The following is a 24,683-nucleotide window of genomic DNA, read 5'->3' as shown; positions in this document are numbered from 1 at the left end:
AATTAAGAAAAATCTACTATATTATTGGGTTTTAAATTTAACATAGAAGCGTTTAAAGACGTTAAATGTGTCGTTATATTACAGACGGCCCATCTTAAAAACCCTGGTTAAAGTTCACGACCCTTTGAGACCTTACATTAATTTAATCTCGAAAATGTTTTTTTAATAATTCTTGGATTTTTACATTTGTTTTAATTTAGACTCAGTTTTTCTTTCTATTAAAAACAAACAATCATCTTATTGGGATATATGAAGGATAAAGCAATAGATGGATGTTACGCCTTTAAGAGTTAAGAAACTTGAAACCTTGTTTGCGCAACAATCAGTGCAGCTCAGAGCCGCCAAAGTGTCTAGACTAGCACATGATGGTAGTCAGCCAATGGCTCCATCGCTCTCCTCGGGGGCCCTGTGTGTGCGCGCGTATGTGTATGTGTGTGTGTGACAGGGGGAGAAAAAAGGAAAAAGAGAAAGAAACGGAGAAAGAGAGAACTGCAACCAATCTGGGTTGCAGTTTGACCAGGTCTGAACGCGGAACCAAGAGCGTATTATAAGTCCACGGATTGTTTCTTTTCTGACCCGGGCGCGCACGGATATTTTTGGAGTGCGCTGGAATAGTGGAAAACAACCGGAATTGTAAATTCTGCGAGGTATTGTCTGTGGATTTTATTGCACCGAGGAGCAGCTTCACCAGACCAGAAGAGTGGATTTGAACGCGTTTCAAAGTCCGAAAACATTTAAGAACGCGCAAGTTTTTCGCTAACTCGATTGCATTTTTTGCCAGCGATGTCTCTGTCTTTGTAATTTGAAGCGGTGAATAATTACTTGTTCCCTTTAAATCTGTAGTGCATTTAACATTTAGAACTATTGCCTTGTATGTCCGCTTTACAAACATTGTACCTGACAGCATTCTTCTAAGATGAATGCATTTTAATGTTCGTATACTCTTTGTGTAGTATGTTGTATTTTAATGCAATATAATATTGTGCCTTAAAAACTAATGTTGTGGCTTTGCCACCGATATACGGTGCTCGGCTGTGCACGCGCTGCACAGCGTTCGGCAAACATTAATGTTGCACGACCACAGAGATTGTTTTGAATCGCGAAGATCTGAACGTAAATAAGAACACATCTAGAGTTTCAAGTTGTCGTATGTTCAGGACGAAACGCTCAGGTCTTGTGCGGCGACTCTGGAGAAGCCGTTTGATTCCAGATAAAGAGGGGGGCGATGGATATGGCAAAAGCGGCGAGGGGTCTCGGGACGATCTACTTGGCACCAACCCAGAGAAAATTCCCAAGACGGAGTTCAGACCGATGACCCCGAGCGGGTCTCTTGGCGTGGACTATGGGGAACTGTGTACGAGGAATCCCACTGAGCGCGGCGGAAGCTCATCGGGGGGAGTTTTGGACCAAGATGGGGGTACGGTGTGTGTTCTGGAGCAGGGAAGCCCTCGGTCTGTGCAGGACAGTGATTGTAGAACAGTTACTTGCTGTTTGTTTAAAGATCGGGACCATCATTCTGGATCTAGAAGCCCGGAGGCGGCTCAAGGTAAAGAGCCAGGCTCGTGTCAGTTCGCGTTGAGGAACATTGGGTCTTCTCGGGACCCAGGTCTTTTTGAGAGCCAGGAGACGAAACCTCGCTCCGTCATGGAGCAGGAGCTCAAGACCGCCACCTATTCGCTATTGAAAAGGCTAAAAGAGAAAACGTTGGATACTTTGTTGGAGGCCGTGGAGTCCAAAGGAGGGATGCCGAGTGACTGTGTAATGGTATCGCGGACTGAGCTGCGTCTGGGTGGTCACATGGCTCCTCCACAGCTGCTTATCTGTAAGCTTTACCGGTGGTCAGATCTTCAGCACACTGCCCAGCTTAAAGCACTCTGTGAGTGCAAGAGCTTCGGTGCTCAGGACGGTCCGGTTGTGTGCTGCAATCCATATCATTACAGCAGACTGTGTGGGCCAGGTAAGCGCACATGTTCCCAAACTTCTTCAGGTGAAAGTGCACGTCACGAATGTCTGAAACGGTCCTATTAACTAGTCCAGATAAACTTGTGATCCATACACCAGCAGATTATTATTTTTGCTTTTTATTTGATAACAAATAATATGTAAAGAAAATACGTAAGGCGTAAGTGTTGCTAGTTGTAGGATATTTCATGTATAACACGTTACAGATGCATATTTTGCTCTTAAAAGTTTAATGCTATTTTTTCTGCTTCATTATTTATGAAAACTTAACACGCGTGGACTTGTGGATGTATTATGGGTGTTATTAGACGTTTGATCTAACAATAGACAACATTTTGTACATCTTAAAAATTACTGCATAGTTTATCAATTTTTGCTGGCTAGTGGCTTGTTTTTTTCCATTGTATTGCTTCAAATAACCAAGGGAATAAAACTATGGGGCGTATATAGTTTTATTTCATTTTATTCTGCCATCATTCAACCAATGTCTTCTTTCACAATTGACTTCGTGTTCATGTGTGTGCATCTATTGCAATATTTATCTCATATTAACCAATACTTTTAAGGTTTTACTTCTGACATTTTATCTTAATTCAGAATATTGTCTAATAAACAGGCTTGAGATATCACTATTTGATGGTTTAAAATTCCTTGCATTCAAGTGATAAATTTACAACACAGCAAGGATATATGCGAGGCATTTGACAACTTGTAGGCTATATCTTTATTGTGTAATAAATCTTTACATATATATGTTTAATAACACAACGCGTCCAGCAAAGGCTTCAAAACAGTTTTTGCCCGGCGTTTTATTGGAGTTTCTCAGAGCAGAAACGCTTGAGGGAGACAGCAGCCCCCTCTGTTCTCTCATATTGGGGCTGGAGTGCAGAGACGCACATAGCTCACAGGCGCTCATGCGTGTCCCCACGAATATGGTATTTCTTTCATGAGATTGAACAACCGAGCCCTCTCAATCTTTAAACTTCATCAATGATTTTGACGTCTTTCTTTAATGTTCGTTTTCGCAGACGACGTTAAAGAGATTAATCCTTTTGTTTAGGTTTTGCCCTGCTCCTATGATAGAATTTAATCACGTAAAACGTGGTTAAGCAAACATTTCATGTTTAGCTAAGATGCTATCAAACTCAAGTTTACAGCAGGCGTATTTATTAACCTAGGATTTACATGAACTAAAACATATTTTCTTTCCCCCCGCTTTTTTCTGAGACATTACCCTTTGAAATGATATCAGTTTCAAGTTGCACTTTAAAAGTCGCCTTTTTTCCTAAGGAGGACCCCTCGTGCTATTTAGGTGAAGGAGTGGCGGTAATATACAGTTTGCATACAACTGGCGCCAGACTGACTCGCTGTGTATCTGAGTGACTGAGTTTAGGATCCTGGCAATTACTGCCGCCACTCTTAAAGAGACAGTACGCACTATACTTTTCCCCCACGTTCAAAAGTCTAGGTCATTCCTTGTCCAGAGTTTTTTTTCTCCTTTTTGCTGACGATCTTTTCGTGGTTTCCTGTAGTTGCTTGATGGTTTATGTGTAAAAAGCATAACTTACTTTCCTTTTAGTATTTGTTTTAAATGGCAAAGTTGTACATAACCAGTGCCCATGTTATTTAAATGGTCAAATATCTAGCTGTTTATTATTGTTAGTATTCTGCATTTTATAGGCAGAGTGTTCACATTTGAATGATTAACATTTTCTTCTTAGAAATATTTCAAATGTATGTAAATATTTTACTTATTCCTCACTGTTCCCGGTGCATTATTTGATTTCTATGTGTGTTTCTTTGTTTTTAAATTGTCCTATTTAAAGCAATTAAGTTAGATTTGGTTGCCTTTTAGAAAACTCAATAAAATGTAGTTGAGCCTCTCGGGTTATAGACTTTGTAATTCAGTTAACCTATTAATTCTCTTAAAGTGAGCCTTAGGCCTTAAAACAGTTTGTCTAGATTTTAGAGCAGCATTAAATCTGTTACAATATAAATTATTTACAATATTATTTACAATATATATTATTTTCAAGTGTAACCATACTCTTGTTATGTTTTAGAATCACCCCCACCTCCTTACTCAAGACTTTCCCCCAGCGAAGAACATAAGCCACTGGGTAAGTTTCCCCATTTGTCTTTTTTGCACAATACACACTTCTTGGTTTTAATTGACTAAATCCATTCAATGTATACATTGATGTAAATATTCATTCTGAGGGAGCAGATGCCAGAAGATCAATTACTGACAAATTGAATAAACTAATCTGTGTAACAAAATAAACTGGCCCCTGTAATGAAGTCAGTACCATCCGTTGTCAGCCACTGGTTGAATCCCTGGCTTTACAGAGAGCCAGAGGGGAAGCAAAAAGTAGAACAACGTGAAGAATTTTAATGGTGGCAATTAGGCACAGTGACCAGCTGAGAGCCAGTGGAGGCTGCAGCCAGTATCCGGCAGGCCCATTTTCAGCATGCCAATCTGGAACCGGCCTGGGCTCAGCCCAATCTGTAGTAAGGCCTGGCACTGGCATGGCCACTGGGATGGGATATCCTATCAGTACCATAGCTCAACATCGGACAGAATGTTGACTGGAGGTTGGGTAGAAAGAGTACCATCTGGTGTGGTTTGCACGTCGGCTTGATAAAAAATATTTTTTAGGCACCATCTTCGTAACGGCATGTTTTCTCTCATTTCATTTAAAAATGATTGACTTTTTAAATTAATAATAGCAAACCAATTAACCCACAAATGACATAGTCATGCTTTCTCTCCTCAGATCTGTCTGATTCCACACTGTCTTACACTGAAACAGAGGCTGCCAGCTCGCCAAACGCCACCCAAGGGGAATTCTCAGGTTAGTCTGCTTATTTATTATATTTAGACTTAGAAATCTTGATTTGAAAGACGACAAATAGATTTGTTTGTAATGTGCCTGTGAGACCAGTCACACTTGTTAGTGTTTCTTCCATTCTTGGGGAGCTCATGTGGTGACATCTTTGTTCAAACAAATGTTACGTGCTTGTGATGGTGACCTTGCACCAGATATTTACTTTTTTCTTTTCAGGAGGGGGCACATCATGCTTGTTCTGTAAGATCGGCGACATTGTCCTGCATCAGTTTTAAAGGCCAATAAAGGGTTAAGTGTGTAGTAATGTCTGAAAGGCATTAAAAATGGCAGAGCATACCTTCTATTGTCTTAAGCTCCATGTTTAGATTAATGAGCAAACTTTGCAGGTAATTTGGTTTTTATGTTGTGCTTTGCTCCTCCTCGTTAAAGGCCATTAGGAGCAGAGAGAGTGCAGTGGAGATAAAGCTCTCATTGTGAGCCCAGCGGAGGTTCAGTGGGCCGTGTGTGCTGGCCATAGACCCTGCCTCCCCTCCTCTGTTTTCTTTCAGAAATATTTGAGTGGGATCAAACTGTAATAAGATCCAAGCTCGCAGGGACACACACACTCGAGCGCACAAAGTCACGTTATATGCACCGGCCGATTGTGCACACATGGCGCGCACACACACAGGCTCACTCAGACACGTATACACACGCACACACATAACCTTTACAGCTCTATCTTGATATCAACAGCGAGGGGTGGGCTAGGATTGTGTTTTTTCTATGAGAGAGCCACACTGAGAGAAATTAGAAGAAACAGTTCTGTCTCATGCTTTGAGATGAAACATTCCCCTCTCATGGAATAAAATCAACATTGCTTCTCTCATAAAACTGCAACCCAACTGTGCATGCGTAGGATCGTGGCCGCAGAGACAGAAAGGCTAAGGCTTTGTTTTGCCGAGCTTGAAATAGCATTCAAGAGTGAGCAGGGCAGTCCACTCCTTTCCCAGAAGAAGCTACCTGAGCTTGCGTCTTCATACACACACCCCCCCACTTACATTCATCCACACTGTCGCCACCACTTCACAGGCTGGCGACACTCCCTGCGTAAACAAATGATGTTTCAAATGCTTACTGAAATGTTGTGAGGCTGTTTCTCTGAACTGGGTTTATGCGAGCTATGATTTGCTTATATAATCAAGTCGTTTTTAGCCAGATACGTTTTTGCCGTTGGACCAACGTGAACAGATTTACAAATTAGGCTCTGGTAAATATCAAACTTTGCATGAAAAGTTTTGAAGGGAATCTAAGACCTGAAAGGCCCATTTTATAGTTCCTTTTTGTAGTTAAATGAACATGCAGGTCACCCAAAAGTAAAAACCCTGTCATCATTGACTCACCTTTGAGTTGTTCCAAATCTGTATGCATTTCTTTGAACCGATCAAAACAGAGAAAGTTATTTGGAAGAATGCTTGTAACCAAACAGTTCTTCGCCACTGTTGACTACCCTAGTAGGAAAAATGACAAAGTGCCCCAGAACTGTTTGCTTTCCTACATTCTTCAAAATATCTTCTTTTCTGAAATTTATACAGATTTGCAACAACTCGAGGGTAAGTAAATGAAAACATAATTTTTCATTTTTGGGTGAACTGTTCCTTTAAGCATCTAAAACGCCACATTGTCAGTAGTGCTGTTCTGTTTTTAGTAGAAATTAAATTAAATCAGATTTCTGAATTCCACACATATTATGAAATTACCCAGAATTCCATGTCATTCATCACCTCTATATCTCTATCCTGCTCCCTAGCCATAAAAAATAAGAAAACGGCTTAATCCAACAGTGTTCATACATGTGGCGATCCACCCACCTCCAAGTCCCTTATCCCCACCCCACCCACATGCAGGAACTAGTAAAGCTCATGAAAGTGAGGCTTGGGGGGCCGGCGGTGGGAGTAAAGCAGATTGCAGCCCCCTAGGCGGATGTAACTCTTTCTCCGAACACTCCTCCACTCTGTCTGACAATAGCAACCGAACACATCTCAACCAGCCTGATGAAAAAAAAGTCTATGGACGTCTGAGATCTGAGGCTGATTATGAAATACATCTTTGATCTTTCGCTGCCTTAGCGAGAAGGATATTAAGCTCAAATTCTTTATTAAGTTTCCATAAGCTTCCCCCAGCAGTCGGTGTGCTACGAGATAGATGTGTTTTTGGCATCTTTGTAATGTCTGCACTCATATGTGTTTGGGTACATCTATTTGGGCGCCGTCTATAGCTCGCTGTTCCCCCGCCAGGAATTTCCCATCATCGTATTTTGTTCGAACGAAACTGTGTTTGTCAGTTAACGTCTACGCTGTGTCAACGCGCAGCTATTGATTAAGTGTTCACTTTGTTTTCCCAGCGTGGCTGTTGAAACGTGCTCGTGTTGTGCATCGTGTGTGTCTATTGAACGTGTGTGTTCGCTGTCACATTCTGTATCTGTGACTGGCTTGTAATGCGGCCCACCTGTTTCCTCACCCTGTGTTGTGGTCGTGTGGAAATCAGAATGATGCCCTTTGAAGTAGGTCTCATTGCTTCCTGTATAACTGTATGCATGCGAGTTTGCGTTTCCTCCCAGTATTGGGGTTTCTGTGATCTTTGTGGCCCACGATCCCCTGTATTCAAGAGGCGGTCTTCTCATCCCTGCTGCGCCTGAGAATTTACGCCTTTTGATAATGCTGTCTGCGGAGCGGTAGAATTGTTTTTCCAGTAATTATTACACTCTGTAATGAGCTATCTTGACAGATGTGGAATGAAAGGCCAGCAGGGGCGAGAAGACCAGTTGCTGTTTACAAATTATTCTCAGACCAGCGATAGATGTGCCGCAGCTGAGAGATGCATTCTAATAAGCCTGCTGGAATTTGTCTCCAGATGTGGAAAAGCAAGCAAATCCGACTGTTTACATGCGTGAGATTGTAGTGCGAGACATCACAATCTGCGAACCGAGTTGTGTAATTCCAATGAAAAAGACCTCACATCCGTCGGAAGATGGTGTGATGTGTTTTTCTCGTCTCTTTCTGTTTTTCATTGAAATGGCCCTGTTTGGAATTGATTATTAGCATACTACTGTTTTAACCATATTAAAAACATGCATAAATACAGTGGGAAAATGTATCTTTAAAAAGTTTTTTTCTCACTGGAAACAGAAAGTCAGGTGGAGTGCAGTGCATTGTGGGATACCGTATTTCACACATTTCAACAGTGGGTTTGCTATGCATTCAGAAAATGTCCTACAACATACTGCAGAGATAGTGACAGGATAATACTAAAATGAAAGTATTCTGTTCTAAATAAAGCCAGAAAATAATGGAATGGCAGATTGAGGAGGAAAGAGTCTGTCAGGTAAAGGAAACGGTTGTGATGTTCTGTAATTTTACTTTGGCTTTACTCTTGGTGCTTTGTAATGTTTATACCGCCCTCACTGTTTTGAGGAGATGACCACAGCCTGGCTGGCGTCACTGTGAGTTCTTTCTGTGCTGTGCCTTGACAATAAAAAGTAATAACAACTTCTTTCAACATGAACTGGGCTTTCCCAAACTGATCAGCAGTGTGACTGTAAGCGAAAGCCAGTGATTCCCTTTTTCCATTAACAGAGTGTGAGCTCTGGTGCTAGTGTCCGATTCGTTCTGCTCATTTCACAGGCTGAACAAAATGCTGGTCTTGAACCAGCAACTATAGTGGCATGGGAGAGTTTTTAAAACATCAGGTTTAGGAACAAAACAAAACTAGATGGTGCAAAACTAGTTCGCACCAATTATAAACCTAAGTGTGTGATGTAATGTAGTAAATTCAGACCCTTTTTCAGAAAAATGAATTATATGAATTATAAAATACCTTTTGTCTGTTATGTAAAAGCAAGCTCAGAATCGAGTAAAGACACAAATGACTTAAAGTAAATGTTAAAATAAATTCACATAACTAGGAGCAAGACTTGCAATTGATGAAATGATTCCCATGATTCTTAGTGGTGCACTAAAGAGCTTTCATTGCTAGCAGAGAGTCATTGGTCGATCATAGCATTGAAAGTTCATCATCATTTCATACAGAGTACAGACAGGCTTTATCTGATATACTGATAGCACTAAGGAATGCTAGTCTGAAAAAAGAGGCACAATTAAACAAAATGATCGAAGCATGTGACGGGCTGCTGATTGCTTCTGATTCGATTGCATTCATAGATTTTGAACAGCCTTAAAAGGCATGTGATGTCTTTCCCTCAGTTTGAACATTTTTGCTAGAGTGAAGATTATGAAAATTCAGTGTTGAGGTTTCAATTATTTCCTATTTGTGTGATGTTGGGCTATTGAAATGTTCACCGAAAGAATCAAACTGATTTTATCATTTACTAATTCATTTCTTTCTTCCGTGGAAATTTTGAGAGAAATTAGTCATTTTAGATAAACACGGGCCAAGTGTCAAAAACTTGTCATTCACCGAAAGGTTATTGAGTTGCCCTATGCAGTAACTCTCAAATTACACGTCCACATATTCAAACTTGGCACGTCACGTTTGAGCACATCTTGAAAAGTTTTGGAACGGCGTGCGGATGAGTAAATGGCTTTTGACAGTTTTATGAGTGAAATAATCTATTAATCCTAGACCTTTGTTGTGTTGTGCACAATGTGAAGACTGTAACTGTACTGCAGTTTGTCCATCGCTGAGGTCATGTACATTCGTGAGAGTGACATCAGCTCGATTACATCATTTACAGCAGAACGATGCATTATATAACTTGAAGATTTAAGTCAGTTGCCATATTTTCCTCTCATTTTTAAAATCCATTCCATAAAAACAAAATACACACTCTACCCAGCCGCTAAGCCAATCTCTGTAACAGCGCTACCGTGCCAGTGAAAAATGGGCCACGTTGAAGTGGACACAGAGGCCGTATCAGAACGGGGGCCACCCTTTTGTCCTCCCCCTCATAATCCCTTAGTATCGCTCGCCCCCTCTCTCTCTCTTTCCCTCCTTTTATCTTTCGCTCCCGTATTCCCGTTGCCTGGCATGGGGCCTCAGGTTTCCACCGCAGCCCCAGAGCCTGCCCACACTCCCCCAGGGCCCCAAGTGCTCCAGGATACGGGATGTGGAAATAATGTGACTGGAGTACTTCCACCCTGCCTCTAGAAAATCAGGATCTGCGGATTGTTTATTTGAGGGGAAGGAGGCCTCAGCCAAACATCCTGTTTTAAAAAGCTTGCCTGGGTTTTGTAGCACAGGGGCTGCTCAACTACCCCTTTGACGGCAGGGGGAAGCTGAGGAATGTTGAAGAGAAGGCCAGTGGCCTGGAGGTGATGGGTTAAAATGCCTGTTTTCTTGTGCGTGCGTCCATGTTGCGTATTTTGCCGATTTGTGGTATCGCTACAAGCTACAGTTGTGTTGTGTTTTTTATGTTGATTGGGAAATGCAGCATGCAAATAGACGTAACAAACACAGGCGGTGCTGTGCTGTCATGGCTATACCATACAGTTCTCCTTGAGTGCGTGTTCCTGTCCTGAATTACCGACTTCCTCTTCCCTTTACATAACACACGTAAACAACCAAACACAAGCTCATCAGCCAGTACGGGACAGCTGAATTAGTCGCCCACCTTAACAGAAAATTGGCCCCGTATGAGACGTGGGGGCATTTGTTTGTTATCTTATTGTTTGTGTCTCGGTGGGAGCGTAGCGTGTTTGCGTCTTTGTCAATGGGATTGCGTGTGCGAGCGCATGCAACTTGGCCTCCTCGATGAGAAATCCGACTTGGTTTTCAGGGATATTAGATTAGGATTGTTTTCGCTCTCTGCGTTGTTTGACTGTTATAAATATTTCAAGATGTGAAGTGTTTTGGAGAGGGAGAAAGATGGATGTTTTTTCAAATCTCTTTGTAGTATTGTCTTTGCATATTGCAGCCACAGCAGTCATGTATTTCACAAAATCAATATCAAGAGAAAGTATTTGGCAATATCATAATAGCGCTGTCTTCTAAATGAGTGTGACATTAGTTTCAGTCAGGCGTGTTTTTAGCCCGGCAAACAAATCTAGTGCAACGTGTGCATGCTAAGAGACGTTTTTGTGTTTTCTGTACCATGTTTGCGAAGACTGCAATGCCACTATTTAATTTATTATTTTTGCGGTATAGTCTATTTCTAAGCCTCTACTTAACAGCATCTAAAATGTTAAACAAACTGTGATTGGTCGTTTTACATGTCAATCCTGTCTAAGTTTCTCAAGAGACTTGGAATTGTTTTGTCTTGTTTATATCTATTGTTCTTGAATAGAATATATTGTTCTTGAATATTAATTGTGTCATTATTCACTAACTGTTTTTAATACAACCCAGAAGCATTATTTCTTAAAGCTTACTGGTTATCCAACATATGACCAAAGTGCCCGTACAGTGTAAACACACACATCACCCACACAGAGCTTGTCTAAAAATGCAGTCCATTTGCGCAGGTTAATATTTTCCCAGTCCCCCCCTGGCCAGTAATGAGTGAGCCATCCAGCCCTGCAGTGTGCTCTAGGAAGGCTGGAGCAGCCCGTGGCTCCCTCCACCCTGCACGCCGCTGCGCCTGTGCCTGCCTCCTCTAATAGAGCCATTCATTCAGTCCAGGCCACGGGGTTAGAGAAACAAATAAAGAGGCAGCCATGCCATTAAAATGTATGGAATGCCCAACTGTTAGTTCAGTGTTTTAGCCAGCCTCCTCTCAAGGCTACGGAAGAGGGAACAATATTCCGTTGAGCGACCATCACTGTCAAATGCTTTTGCTGCTCTCAGCTGCCCTGTGCCCGGGGGAGCAGGCGGAAAAGGTGGCTGCAGTAGACGCAGAGGGCGATTTTATTTTTCGACCCAGTTATTTTAAATTCCTGAGCTGGGCACCGGGATTTAGGCCTGCGGTTTGATTGCCTGGCTAAAATAAAGTGAAGAATGTTTTCCCCGTCCTTCCCAGAGGAACACTGATAGTTGTGCGGGGACCTGTGGCAGTCAGTATTTTTAAAACTGGGAGAGCCAACGCGTTCCTTCGGCGTGCAGAATGCGCCGTGGATTAACTTCAGGGGCCCGCAGAGTCCGACATCCTCACTTTAACCTTCATTAAAAGAGATGCAGAGAGTATGCTTGGACAAACATACTGTGTGTGTGTGCGCATGATATGTGCATTTGTGCATGTGGCTCAATCAATGGAGTTATAGCTATTCATCACTTTGCTCGACAAGTGCAGTTTTTTCTCTTTGTGTACATATTTCTTATTGAAATGTATCAAAGTAACAGATCACAATAGGCGATAGGAAGTATAGGGTATAGGTGTTGTTCAGGTTATATAATCATAATAATTGCAACCAACGGCACACTCCACCTCTCCTTTTTGAAGCACTACGGCGGCTGACACAGAACAAAGATGTCATCACATGTTCGCTTTGTTGCTGAAGGAGATAACGTATTTACGAAACGCACTCTATAGAACAGTTTGTCTGTTTAGGGCTACTATAAAAACAACATGGCGATTTCCATGCGGTGTATGTAGATAGAAACAGATCATTCTACGGTAATAAAAACATAACGCTTCATTATGATGTAAGGACTTTATACACCTCTGAAGACATAGTTATGTGTATTATATTGGATTTATGTCAATAGATCCTCCAGAAAATTACACATTGGACCTTTAAGAGAATGCTGTACTATAGATTACCTTAACAGACGAGGACTAAAAGCCACAAAACTCTCATTGTAATTTCATCAGGTCATCAAGTGTTATTTTGCGCATGACGTCCAGTTCTCTCCGTGTGGTGAGAGTATTTTTCTGATGTAATGTTATTCTCACACTGGAGGCATTTGTCACAGCACATTTGAGTTTCCTGTCTTTTTGAATGTTTAATTTCTTGATGTTTTTCTGTTTCTTTCCACAACTTTGGCCAAGCAGTGATGATGGACCCTTGTTTTAGAAACGGGTGCTACAATCAAACGGGGTTGAACGCAGTGCACGCTTGTCAAGCTAACTTATATTGGCATCAACATATTTTTAGATTTTCCAGAACACTCTGAGGAGAGTTGTTTTTTTCCCCCATGTGTTTGCTACTCAAAAATATGGAAATATTATTCAGACTTAGCAAGTGGGATCTGTACATCTGTCATCAGAGAGAGCTGAGCTCACAAAGGGGGAATTCTGTATACCCTCTTACAAGTCAGATCCATTACATAAATCATACAGACGGATAAACTTAAAGAGCTATTCAGCACTGAAATGAATATGACTTCACACATTTTGCTTAAGTACGTGATCGCAATAGCTATGCACTGGTCAGTCTTTGCACAATGTCATTGCATTGAATTGTTGAATACAACCAACGTAATCTCACAGGAATTATTTTACAAGGCGGCTAATTCATATGAATTCGTACGATGCGAATCGTACATAAACAGCCCCATCCCCACTCCTAAACCTAACTTCATTGATGCTAAAGCAAAAAATACTAAAACCTACGAATAAGATCGTACAATTTAAAACCAATAGTTACGAATTCCTGATTGTGTTGAATCACACACAACTATTGCAAAATAGTCAACTCATTCCAATGACTAAAGAAGCAGCCGTTTGCTTTTCTAACATACAAGAGTCCTTGATCCCGACGCTAATGACTCCGAACAGATAAGGGCGAGAGAGATAAAGGAGCGACAGAGAGAGAGAGAGGCCTAGCGATCAGACTGCGATCAGTCACTATTTCACTCATCTAGCCGCAGCACGTTCTCTGATGTGATTAGTGGTATGACGAAACACGCTGTACCTGTTTTAGTTTGCCCTGTTGGTCAATCTGCGCACGGAACAAAAGACTCCCTCAGAGACACAAAACGGGATTTGTGAGCGGCTGAGAGCGAGAGGAACGCTAAGTTGATCCGCACCAGCTTGACGTATTTGCTCTGTGTCCAGAGTTTGGTCTCTCTTGCTAAATGCAATTAGAGGCCTCAATGGAAAGTTTGTGCCATACCTCAGTGGCCCCTATTGAGTACTTTGAAAACCCACAGCAAACAGACCATTCACTTGGGCTTTTTGTGGGGGTTTTCAGTTCGAGTGGTATTCTGAGGTAAATGTTGTAGTGGAGTTTTTATTAAAGTGTGTGATGCTAAATCCATTGCACAAGAAGCAATGTGCTGTTTGAAAAACTGGGGTTTGTTCGTACAGTATGACAACAAGTAGCTAAGCATAAACATTTTGAGTTTTGTCGCCATAAATGAGACTTTAAATAAAAACATTAAAATATCTTAATGTTGCTCCTTTGGTCAAGTGTCGCATTAGCAGCGCAAACGTCATATGCCTGCCAAATACGTAAACATAGCTGAAACGCTCACTCCTGCATTTTTAATAGGTAACATAAACATTTTGCTTTGTTCTATAGAGCAGCTGTGCCGCACGAGAGCCATTGCAAGCTATCGTGTGTGAAACTGAAGGTTGAGGCGGCGAGGCTGCTGTCAGAAGACATTGGCTTGAGTGTTTATGATCCAGTGAGCTGATCAATAGCGGCTCATCATCCGATCTGTGTGCGTGTCCATCAACTTGCAGACGTGCTGTATCCAAATACACAGCTTTCGTCTTAAATTAACCTGAGCTCAGAATCTGTCTCAATGCTGGCACGGCTCCCCTCTGTGAAACCATACCTGATGCGTAACATTCGGCTGCCATTTCCCATTGATGCACGGCGGCTTGATGTCTTTTGTCACAGCAATAGTTGCGATGATCCACTCCAGTTCTTGGATAAACTACACGTAATGGGGTTAAATCATGTTGGTTTTAAGGTCTGTTCACACCTAGTTGAAATGTGCATCTGAAGGTGTTTTTTGTTGAGGAAAAGTATAAATATAGATTGAAAGGTCCAATGTGTATTTTTTTGGAGGATCTATTGACAGAAATGTAATAAAATATACATAACAATGTCTTAAAAGATGTATAAAGACCTTACATAATAAAGCGTTACGTTTTTATCACCTTAGAATGAGTTATTTCTATCTACATACACCGCGGGTCCCCTTACATTGAATTCACCATGTTGTTCTACAGTAGCCCTAAACTGTTCTACAGGGCGCGTTGCGTAAATACATTGTCTCCTTTGGCAAAGAAGCGAAAACGTGACGACATCTTAGTTCTGTGTGAGCCACCGTAGGGCTTCAAAAGGGAGGGGTGGAGTGAGCCATTGGTTGCAATTCGCAACCTCACCCCTAGATGCCGCTAAATTTCATACATAATTTCCACTTAAACAGAAGTAGCCAGAAGTAATGCTAATTTTACCTCACAGCCTGAAATTTGATGACAAGCTGAAGTAAAGAATGATGTCAAGTCATAGTCTGTTTTGCCGGACATGAGAGACTTATATCTTCTAAATGTGAATTTTGTCTTACTCTTGAAGTTTATATCCATTACCATTTTTCTTAGACAAAAAAACTTCCTTGTGATTTCATGGGGATTTTAATGCTTCTCAAAACTGATAGTGTACATTTTTAGTGCAATAGATGCATGTTATGTGGTGGTTATTTCCTGATGTTATGTTTGTGGTTGGACTGGTAATTGTTTATTGGTTCACGTTGCTTTGTGCCTGTTATAGTTGTACTGTAAATCACTTTGAATAAAAGTGTCAACTATTTGACAAATGAGTCATTTACACTGTCAGTGAAAGAGCTTCAGTTTATCAGATGTTTATGGCTTAGGTTATGGATATTTTCATGGCTCCTTGCATGCTGTGCAGAATCTACCTTTACACCACCCTGTTATACTGACAAAGTACAGAACACTCACAGATCAAAGCAGAAATAAAAAATCTATCCCGTGATCCCTGATAGAAGCAGAAGAAGTGTGAAGTTGTAGATGGTCTGTTTCTGGGAGTTCGTCCTTCACACTGCCACCATCTGTTCTCATGGTAAAGGAATTCAGCTTGGAACCCCCAGTCCTTCTGGCTGTTACTCGCCTGTGGAGATCAGCACACAGATCTGTGGGTCTTTGCACTGCTTGACTGGGCTGTGGAAATCACTGCAGAGGCCCAGCGATGTGACCTGGGCAGACCGCGTTCAGTTGTTGCTCTGGGCTCAGATGGCCCATGTGTTGAAATGTCAACACTGGTGAGTGTTAGGGAATCCAGAGAGGCAGGGCGGTCAATCTGACTAGCTAAACTGGGCTTTATATGGGACTGAGGTGTGAATCTTATGCACATTTGACCAAGTCATCATTAACACTATAGAGCTATGGCAAAAGGATTAAAATATACAGTCGTCTTTCGCAATGCGATGTGCAGGTGCTCTGTCACCGTAGACTATGAATTTAGTTTTTTTGTATTTTGTGTGACGTTATAATAGAGGAAACAAGAAAAAAAGCCACATGTATGCAACAAAATTTTGTGCAACAGTTGAGTAACCAATCACAGACCCTGTAGGTGTGCGCATGAATGCAATGACGAATCAGATGTGTAAAAATGAATCAATAATGATAAATTATTTTCATGAACAAATTTTGAGCAACCTGATTTATATTGTTTAAATTATGTACAAAAAATGAATTTCATAATTAGACATTTTCTCAAATAAATGTATCTTGGAGATATTTGTATCATGGAGATATTTGTGCAGAAAACGAGACAAAAATACTTTTTGCTGTGTGCAGCTCCACACAAACTAAGAATGTTAGTTAAACTAAAAATGTATTTAAATAAATGACTTAAATGACAATGATAATCCAGTTCAAATAAATACAACTGTTGGTTGTTTTTGTCACAATCAGTAATCTCTTAAATATATGTATCTGTTATTCTGTCTTTCTGGATTTGTTTTACACACTTCTTTCTCACAGAAATGAGCGAGCATGTAATTCCTGCCTTGCATTTCTCTCAGCATGATTCCATTACTCTCACTTCTTCCCGTCGACATGTTGTTTCACCACTTTATAGCCCAACAGTTGAAACAAGGAACCTGAGAAAACAGTCAAATCTCCCCAAAATTAAAAAAGTAAGCCAAGAAGGAAAAAGAGAGAGAGGCTTTAAGAGAAGTAATGCCATCCGTGTGCGAATGCAGTTTCGGTGAGTGCATCGGACTGATAAAGCCGTCTTTGATGGCAGAGATAGCGCAGACGCCAACCTAAATGTGGCCCGTTACTGTGTCGTAAGTCGCCCTGTAGTTATAGTTGTCTAAAAAATCAGAGCCGTACCAAAGAGCAGAGAGAAGGAGGGAGGCACGGCGGCATTGTTTCTTATGTTTCGCTTTTTTCCCAGTCCAGGCAAGCGTTTTCCAGCGAGCAGCTTCTCTCTCTGACCCCAGTAAGCAGAAGAATGCCCAGGCCTGTCAAGACTGGCGTCAATGATTAATTCTATCCACCATAAAACTTCACTGTTCTCTCTTTCTCCTGCTCACATAAACACAGCCTGACTCTTTTCCCCCCTCTGCATGTCAGCTCAATGGTATAGTCTAATAGCTGGAGGGAATCTAATCCTTGGCACAGGATAAGAGACTCTCTCTCTCTCCCTCCCAGTTCAATTCGATTCAAGAGCGAGCGCTCTATTGCCATGAATGTTAGGATCACATTATTTCCAAAGCAACAGTGTCTCTCTTCCTCTGGTTAAAGGCTCTGGCAGGAGAGCTGTGGAGGAATGAGTTCATCTATTCAGAATTCCCTGGATTAGAGAGGATGAAACCTCTGGAGTTTGGTGCGAAGAGATGACAAACCGCTGTTTTTCTCTGCCCGGAGCTCTGTGGACGTGTGTGTTTAGCCCAGAGTTGTTCTTTTACTCTCCCTTCTAAAAGCATTAGCGGATAATCGCAGCATCTCTTTGCAAAAATTGTATGATTTATTGTTGGTTGTGAACCCATGCATGTTTCTTAAACTGCCCTTCCGAATGAGCTTCCTACGGGTTTGATTCTTTAAAGAGCGGAGAGATCGTATGAGGTGGATGAGCGAAATCTTATATCGCAGCAATCCTGGTACTGATATATATCCCCATAAACTGTAGTTCTTTTTAGTGTGATTAATTATCGAAAGACATGGATGTAAATTAATTCATTAAATGAATAAGTCAAAAATGCAAAATCATAAACTCTAGTTACAAAACAGTCAATTTATTGTACTAATATGCCTATTTATGTTGCTTTTAAAGCTGCTTCAAACTGTATATGATATATTCCGCCATACCGCCTGACCCTGAAGTGTTTTTTACTGATGGGAATGTGGCCGTCTGGCCTGGGAACAGTCTTGTTTATCTTACTGATTGTGATGTCCACCAGAGCATTATATACAAGCTCTGAATTTCAAAGGAAATACCTCTCTGGCTATCTAGCTGAGTGTGTGTGTGTTTTGTGCATTTCAAGCTTTGTAAAAGAGCGGGTCTTTGTCTTTTATTTAGGCTCCATTTTGTTTTCAGACAAAGTAACCTTTAGTCTCACAGGCTCCGTCATAAGCTCTTGTGTTGTGAGTCAACACAGCCCTCGCTGTTGTTTGATCTCAGCTGCCCATGCTCCATATTTGCTTACCTTAGAGACATTTACTCCCTCAAACAACTTGATGTCTGTCACATGTGTTTTGAACACATTTTGCATCTTTGGGCAGACAGTGAAATGTCACTCAACAGGTACTCTGGGAGGGATGAGCTTGTGTTTCGTTTTTTTCTGAATTCGGGCACTGCCGTCCCCTATGTGCCCATTGACAGCGCGCGTCTCGGAGAAGATTGACAGTGGCGGAGACAGTTTTGAGAATATAATGGCAGTAATAACATACTCTACCTTTCTAATGGGTAAACTGAGCTGTTGAGAGGTTCTGGGGTTAAATGAACACAGAGCGATGTAATTGCTCCCAGCTTTTGTCTTTTACCCCTTGTGAAATGTGTGTGCGGATGCATTGAAAGCGAGAGAGTTCCAAAGCTTAAGTGAGGAGTTACCACTTAGTCTGGCATTATTATCTGTTCTTAAAGTGACGGGCCCACAGCGCTTGAGTGTTGTTAACCAAACCGTTGCTGAGTCATTACGTTTACACGAGTTTGGATGTCAGCTGCCTTTGAACGAACACCTACTCGCTGTGGCTGATAGCTTAAATAAGGTTCATTATACTAAAGTAGAGTCATTGGATGCGATTAGAGCAGAGGTGCCGTCCGTCTGTCTGTCTGTTTCCCGCTCTGAGTAAGACTGTATTTCCAGCTCTGGCGGATTGTCAGAGACACTTGACTGACTCAGTAGTGAGGCCTCATGGGAAAGGGAGACAGGAACTCTGCATCCTGCTTGTTGTGTGCCTGCTGATGTGTAGTTTCCAGCTCCTACCTGAACGCACGCACACACGCACCGATTGAACGTTCTGTCAAAGAAGTTGAAGTGTGACTAAATTAAAGAGCTATAAATTAAGCGATTTGAAATGATATTGATGTATGGGATACGTTGATGTTACGATAAGCATGTGCACATATTTTGAAAAGATTTAAGATATGCTTGGTTTTGTGTCCAGTGGAACAGATATACTGATAATGTACAGCTTGAAGTCACTTTGGAGAAAGCATATGCTAAACGCATAAAATATAAGAAATGTCAATGAAATTTGCATTACTTTTATATCACCATCTTCGTTTGAAACATCAATCTGCAGGTTATTTTTACTATTTTGTTGTTCTGATGAAGACGGTGATATTTGGTATGATATTTTGGTGATACTTCAAAATATCTTCTTTTGTGTTCAACAGAACAAAGAAATTTGTAAAGCAATTTTTCCTGCTATGGTAGTCAATGGTGGCCAAGAACTATTTGGTTACAAGCATTCTTCCAAATATTTTTTTAAAGGCATTTATACAGATTTGGTGAGTAAATGATAACAGAATTTTAAGTTCCTTTAAGGCTGATTATGTACTTTCTCAATAACACGTTTTTTATTACCAAAAAAGTATTGTGTAACAGCTTAAAGTTGAACTATTTAAATAAATAAATAAAAGACTGTACGTTGACCTGATGGTCACAGGCTCCGAGTATAGTTTGGTCTATTAAAAATAAGATTCTTGGCATTTGAATATCAATACATTGTTAAGTGAAATATCACAGTATTTTAAAATAACACGTTTCACCCCAAGATAAATGAGGGAATCTCTCAAAGGTTTTCACTTAGACAAATTGCCTGTCAAAAGCAGGATGATACGATGACAGACATCGTGCATTACGAAAACTCGCAAAGGACACGACGTCGGAGTAAAGCTAAAAAACAGACCGATGGCACGGGTTGGTTAAGAGCTCTTGGATTCTGATGAGTTTGCCCGATTTGTTCCCTTCCTTCCCTGTCTCCTTTCCCACTGATACACGCTCACACGGCACCTCTCGGGCGAGAACAGCCAAAACACACACTCCCCTCTCGAACACAAACATTGGCGGATATTCTCTTCAACTCTAATACACTTAAAACACATGAACACACATGCAGAACACCCTCAGGAAACGGGCCGGTCTCTGGGCTGAGCATTGTTCGCTCCCAAGCTAAACATTAAATAGATTATTAACCTTTCATCCTCTGCTTAAACCCACAAAAACATCGCCACATATCTGTTTATGTCTCACATGAATCATATCGCAGCACTTCTGTGTTAGATGGCCACGTGAAACTTTTGCTGTTTTGCATCTGTTTGGTTAGATAGCAATTTAAATTCTACTTTCCAGTGTTCTTTTCTTTGCCTTAACATAGAGTCTGTACAGGGAAGAATCGTATATAATTCAGTCACAATATTGTCCATCGGTGTAAAAGCGAGAGTCATGGTTTCATCAGACCGTTCGAGCAGGAAACGCTGCTTTGCGAGCTCAAGGACGATCTAAGGAATTCAGTAATGTTAACACGCGGGGGCCCACGGCAGAGGGGCCGTGATGTGTGCATGCATGCTTGTGTTGATTCTTGGGGCCAGTTTTTGGGGTCTTGCCGCTACAGCAGATTTTCAAGGTGGTTAATGACCCTGGCATTTGTTCAGCTCTGAGAGCAAAAGAAATGGGACCGAAGTCCCGGCCCTTACAAATTCCCCCTGCCAATAGCCTCTCAAGAGCAAAATAATGGCACCGCTCAATGTGTCCGAGTTAATCTGAGCTGATAGCGTGAAGCTCGAGAGGTCAGGGGGTCACAGGCTTGTGCTAAATTGTCAGGGAGCTGAAAGCTGTCCCCAAGCCCACAGCAGGAGCCGGCAGGGAGGAGACTCTCCTTCTCCACCCAAGCCATCACCACCATCACCCACCAACAGGAATGTGGAGGAGAACAGGGGGGGGGCATCTGAACCCGTATGAGCTCATAGCTTTTCCATATCCCCCTCTTTTCTTTACTTTCTCCCCGGATCAAGAAATAGCATAGAGAAATATGCACGGTGTGTGGTGTGGGATCGTGTGGAAGCGTTTAAGAAATGTGTGTGTGTGGATGAGGTAGACAAGGATTCAGGGAGTTGTAACTCACTCAGGGTTTGGCACAGCAGAAACGCAGCAGACTGGCTCCTGAGCCATGAAAAGTGAATTAAATGAGCTGATCTGGAGAGGTTCACTTTTCTCAAGAGATTTGAGTTTTTTTCAGTGTTTTCGAAGGGAATGTTTGCTAAAAGTTAGCTTAAGATGGCGAGCCTATGTGTGGAATCCTAGGATAGTATAAATACATATGAATTTGCTAAATTTGAGATTTTGGTATCTTGGCAAAGTTTAAATTGAGCTATCTTCTGCGGCTCTAAAGGAGAAATGATTGCTAGTTTTTCCTCAAAACAAAAATGGTCCACAAAAATCCACATTTGCTCTCCATTGAATCTTTTCTGGATATGAGATGCAATTGTAATAAGACAGAGATCTCATTTGTGATTTTCATTCTCACCTTTGATACTTTCAATGAATTAACTTTTGAAGTAGTGCCCTCTTGAGGTAACATATAACAATGCAGAATTACATTAAATCTTTTCTGATTAAAAAAAAAAACATGCTATTTTCGTTTGCTAACTTGTTTGAATTTTGAAAGTAACTCACGTTTTCTTGTTTTCTGTTTCAGATGCCAGTCTGTCACCTGACGCCGCCAAGCAGAGTCACTGGTGTAATGTGGCATACTGGGAGCACCGGACGCGGGTGGGCCGCCTCTATACGGTGTACCAGCCTGCCGTCAGCATATTCTATGACCTACCTCAAGGCACGGGCTTCTGTCTCGGCCAGCTGAGCTTGGATCAGCGCAGTAGCACCGTGCAGCGGACGCGCAGGAAGATCGGCTATGGCTTGCTTCTCAGCAAAGAGCCGGATGGGGTCTGGGCCTACAACCGCAGTCAGCACCCCATTTTTGTTAACTCGCCTACTCTGGACGTACCGGGGAGTCGTAGCCTAGTGGTGCGCAAGGTGATGCCGGGGTACTCCATCAAGGTGTTTGACTTCGAACGCTCAGCTGTACTGAGACAGGGGGCGGAGTCTGAGCTGCTGGAAGGACCGTATGACCCGAACAGTGTGCGCATCAGCTTCGCCAAGGGCTGGGGCCCTTGTTACTCTCGCCAATTCATCACCTCCTGCCCTTGCTGGCTCGAGATCCTCCTCAGCAACCACAGATAACACACGCAGACACACACGTGGACGGACTATTGGACTCCACAAACTATCCCAAATATCACCTACTTAGATTTAATATAAAGTTTTATATATATAAGAAATATATATTATACTTGTAAATACTGGAGTCATTTTTACGATGTAATTATTTATGTATGGTGCAATGTGTACATGGACAAGAGGAAAAAAAACAGGAAATGCACTTTGGCTTATATATTATATATATAAATATCTATTATAGATAAAGAACCTTTCAGTACCAATTTGAAAAATTATACAGCAAAAATAGGAAGAGCCTGGTTTTGGTGTATTGTTTTCATATACTATTAATATCCAGATGAAAAGCTAACACCATTCACACATTGATAATAAAGTATTCGCATAATATCTCTTTGCTTTCTGTCTCTCAGTTATGAATTCTTCACTCATAAACTGCTTCAAAATTAATCTTGTATATCGCTGCTGTCCTTTTGAAATCTTGTATCTTCATATTTCATGATTATATTTTTTTTGCCATAAATCATTTATATTAATCACCCTTTATGTTTGGCACTGGGTTTCTAACCAATGAAAAGGACATTGACAACACAGTATTTTATCATTTAAAAAGTACGGTGTTTATTCCATTTCCTGAGAAACAGCAAATGTGGACATCCGAGGTTTCAGAAGGACAGCGACGATATATATATTTTTTTAATTAAGATAAGTAGTGTAGACACTCTTCATGTGAGGCTTTGTGCACCATCATCTCAGTGTTTTATTGGCTGCTGAAACAAACCCTGTGGTATTGGAAAAGAAATGCAGGCAATCTTTTTAGACCAAATTTCAGGCTTTGGCTGCATTGGCTCTAAATTGTTAAAACCTCTGGAATTAATATTTGAAACAAAGAACGAACATCATTTTCTTACATTGATGTGTTCCTCCAGCCACGAGCTTGGTTGGTGAAGAGCAACTTACAGCCAGAGTTCCTTGAGGTCCTTGAGAGCCTTGTTGGCCAGTGTTGAGAATGGAGGAGGAGCTTTATGAGGAGAAGATGATGCATCCTCAAGCATGGTTCAAGCTGGCCTGTTCTCTGTCCCTACAACTTCAGCCTGCATGCCTGCGTCCTGAGCGACCGGTCTCCACAGCGGCCGTGGTCAGCGGTTTATGGGCCCAGCTGCGCTCCTCTGCTCTGCGAGGGGAAGAGGTGGTGGCTCTGGTCCCAGTGCATTGATATATCTCCACGAATGCACATGGCAAAACCCAAGACCTTTGAACGAAACTATGCGCAGGCCAGTAAACTGCATCCAAGGTGGATGTGGTAGGGCTGGCTTCCTTTCTAATTGTGGGTGTTGGTTGTGCGAGTCGCTGGGGGGAGAGGAGGGGGCTGCCGACTAACCTGCCAAGACAAAAAAAAATCCGGCCACGAAGGCAAACAATGCTCTCCTGCACCAAGATAAAATGCACTGTTTATTCGACTGTTGTCGAGTATTAAGTTTACAGAACTGTAAACAGGGAGATGCGTGAGACGAGTCGAGGACGGCTGCACTCGGTTAACACTGTCTACCATGGGACGCGTTGCAAAAACGTCACACAGAGAGCAATGCTCTCTCTCCCTACCCTGCGTCTGCCGCCAGCCGCCAGCCCCGTGCCGAGTTCAAACAGCCCAGAGGAGTGGCTCCTCTCCCTGCAACTGGGGGCCATTATTCTGCTCCTTTGTGTCTGCTTTATGGGAAAAGGTCCCAGATCACTACTCGGGGAGGAACTGGCAGACTATTATATTAGGCAGGGCTAGAGTCTGAGACACATAGCACACAGATTACACAAGGCACCTCAGCGGGTACAAAAGGGGGCCTAATTAGACCAGGCCTGGGTGAGGTCCAGAGAAAAAGAACGCGAGAGAGACACAGATAGACAGAAGTGAGGGACTGGTTTCACGTCCAACTGCCAGGCCTGGGAACGGTCTCTTCTCTCACATGTGGGAGCTCTGAAACTCCAGCGTGCGGTGAGTATCAGAGGGACGGATGGGGGGGAGAAAGGGAGGAGAAACGGAAAAGCAGCGTAAGCAGCTTTGCGAATGCTCCGCTACCTCAGGGATGGTATTGATTAACAGGGTTTCAGAGTCCTCTCGCTGCCAAAGATGTCTTAAGCAGCTTTGAGCTGGTGAAGTCCAGCAAGCACGCTATTTTGTTCAGCCTCTTTATGTACAAAAAACAATTCTTTATAATATAATTTAATGAGCTTTTATACTCTTACAGTTCTTAAAGGAACAGTTCACCCCAAAATGAAAATTCGGTCATCATTTACTCACTGTCTTGTCATTTTAAACTGTATTACTTTCTTTCTCCTACAAAATAA

The 24,683-nt window shown here is 41.9% G+C and overlaps 1 protein-coding gene across 1 annotated transcript; it reads left to right on the top strand.

Annotated features, from left to right (window-relative positions):
* The first annotated feature begins 398 nt into the window (after positions 1-398).
* Positions 399-22,736, top strand: smad6b (SMAD family member 6b). The gene is made up of 4 exons (XM_057348079.1): positions 399-1,957; positions 4,026-4,082; positions 4,740-4,817; positions 21,808-22,736. The coding sequence occupies exons 1-4, from the start codon at positions 1,150-1,152 to the stop codon at positions 22,347-22,349; spliced, it is 1,485 nt and encodes a 494-aa protein (XP_057204062.1). The 5' UTR covers positions 399-1,149; the 3' UTR covers positions 22,350-22,736.
* The last annotated feature ends 1,947 nt before the right edge of the window (positions 22,737-24,683 follow it).

Source organism: Triplophysa rosa, linkage group LG12, assembly GCF_024868665.1.
Source record: "Triplophysa rosa linkage group LG12, Trosa_1v2, whole genome shotgun sequence".
Taxonomy (NCBI): domain Eukaryota; kingdom Metazoa; phylum Chordata; class Actinopteri; order Cypriniformes; family Nemacheilidae; genus Triplophysa; species Triplophysa rosa.
This window is presented reverse-complemented; position numbering and strand designations above follow the sequence as displayed.

Bases quoted from the DNA above. Each gene is read 5' to 3' on its own strand.
- smad6b (XM_057348079.1), top strand. From the start codon at position 1,150: ATGTTCAGGACGAAACGCTCAGGTCTTGTGCGGCGACTCTGGAGAAGC. The intron at 4,083-4,739 runs GTAAGTTTCCCC...TTCTCTCCTCAG, and splicing joins CGAAGAACATAAGCCACTGG to ATCTGTCTGATTCCACACTG. The intron at 4,818-21,807 runs GTTAGTCTGCTT...TTTCTGTTTCAG, and splicing joins CACCCAAGGGGAATTCTCAG to ATGCCAGTCTGTCACCTGAC.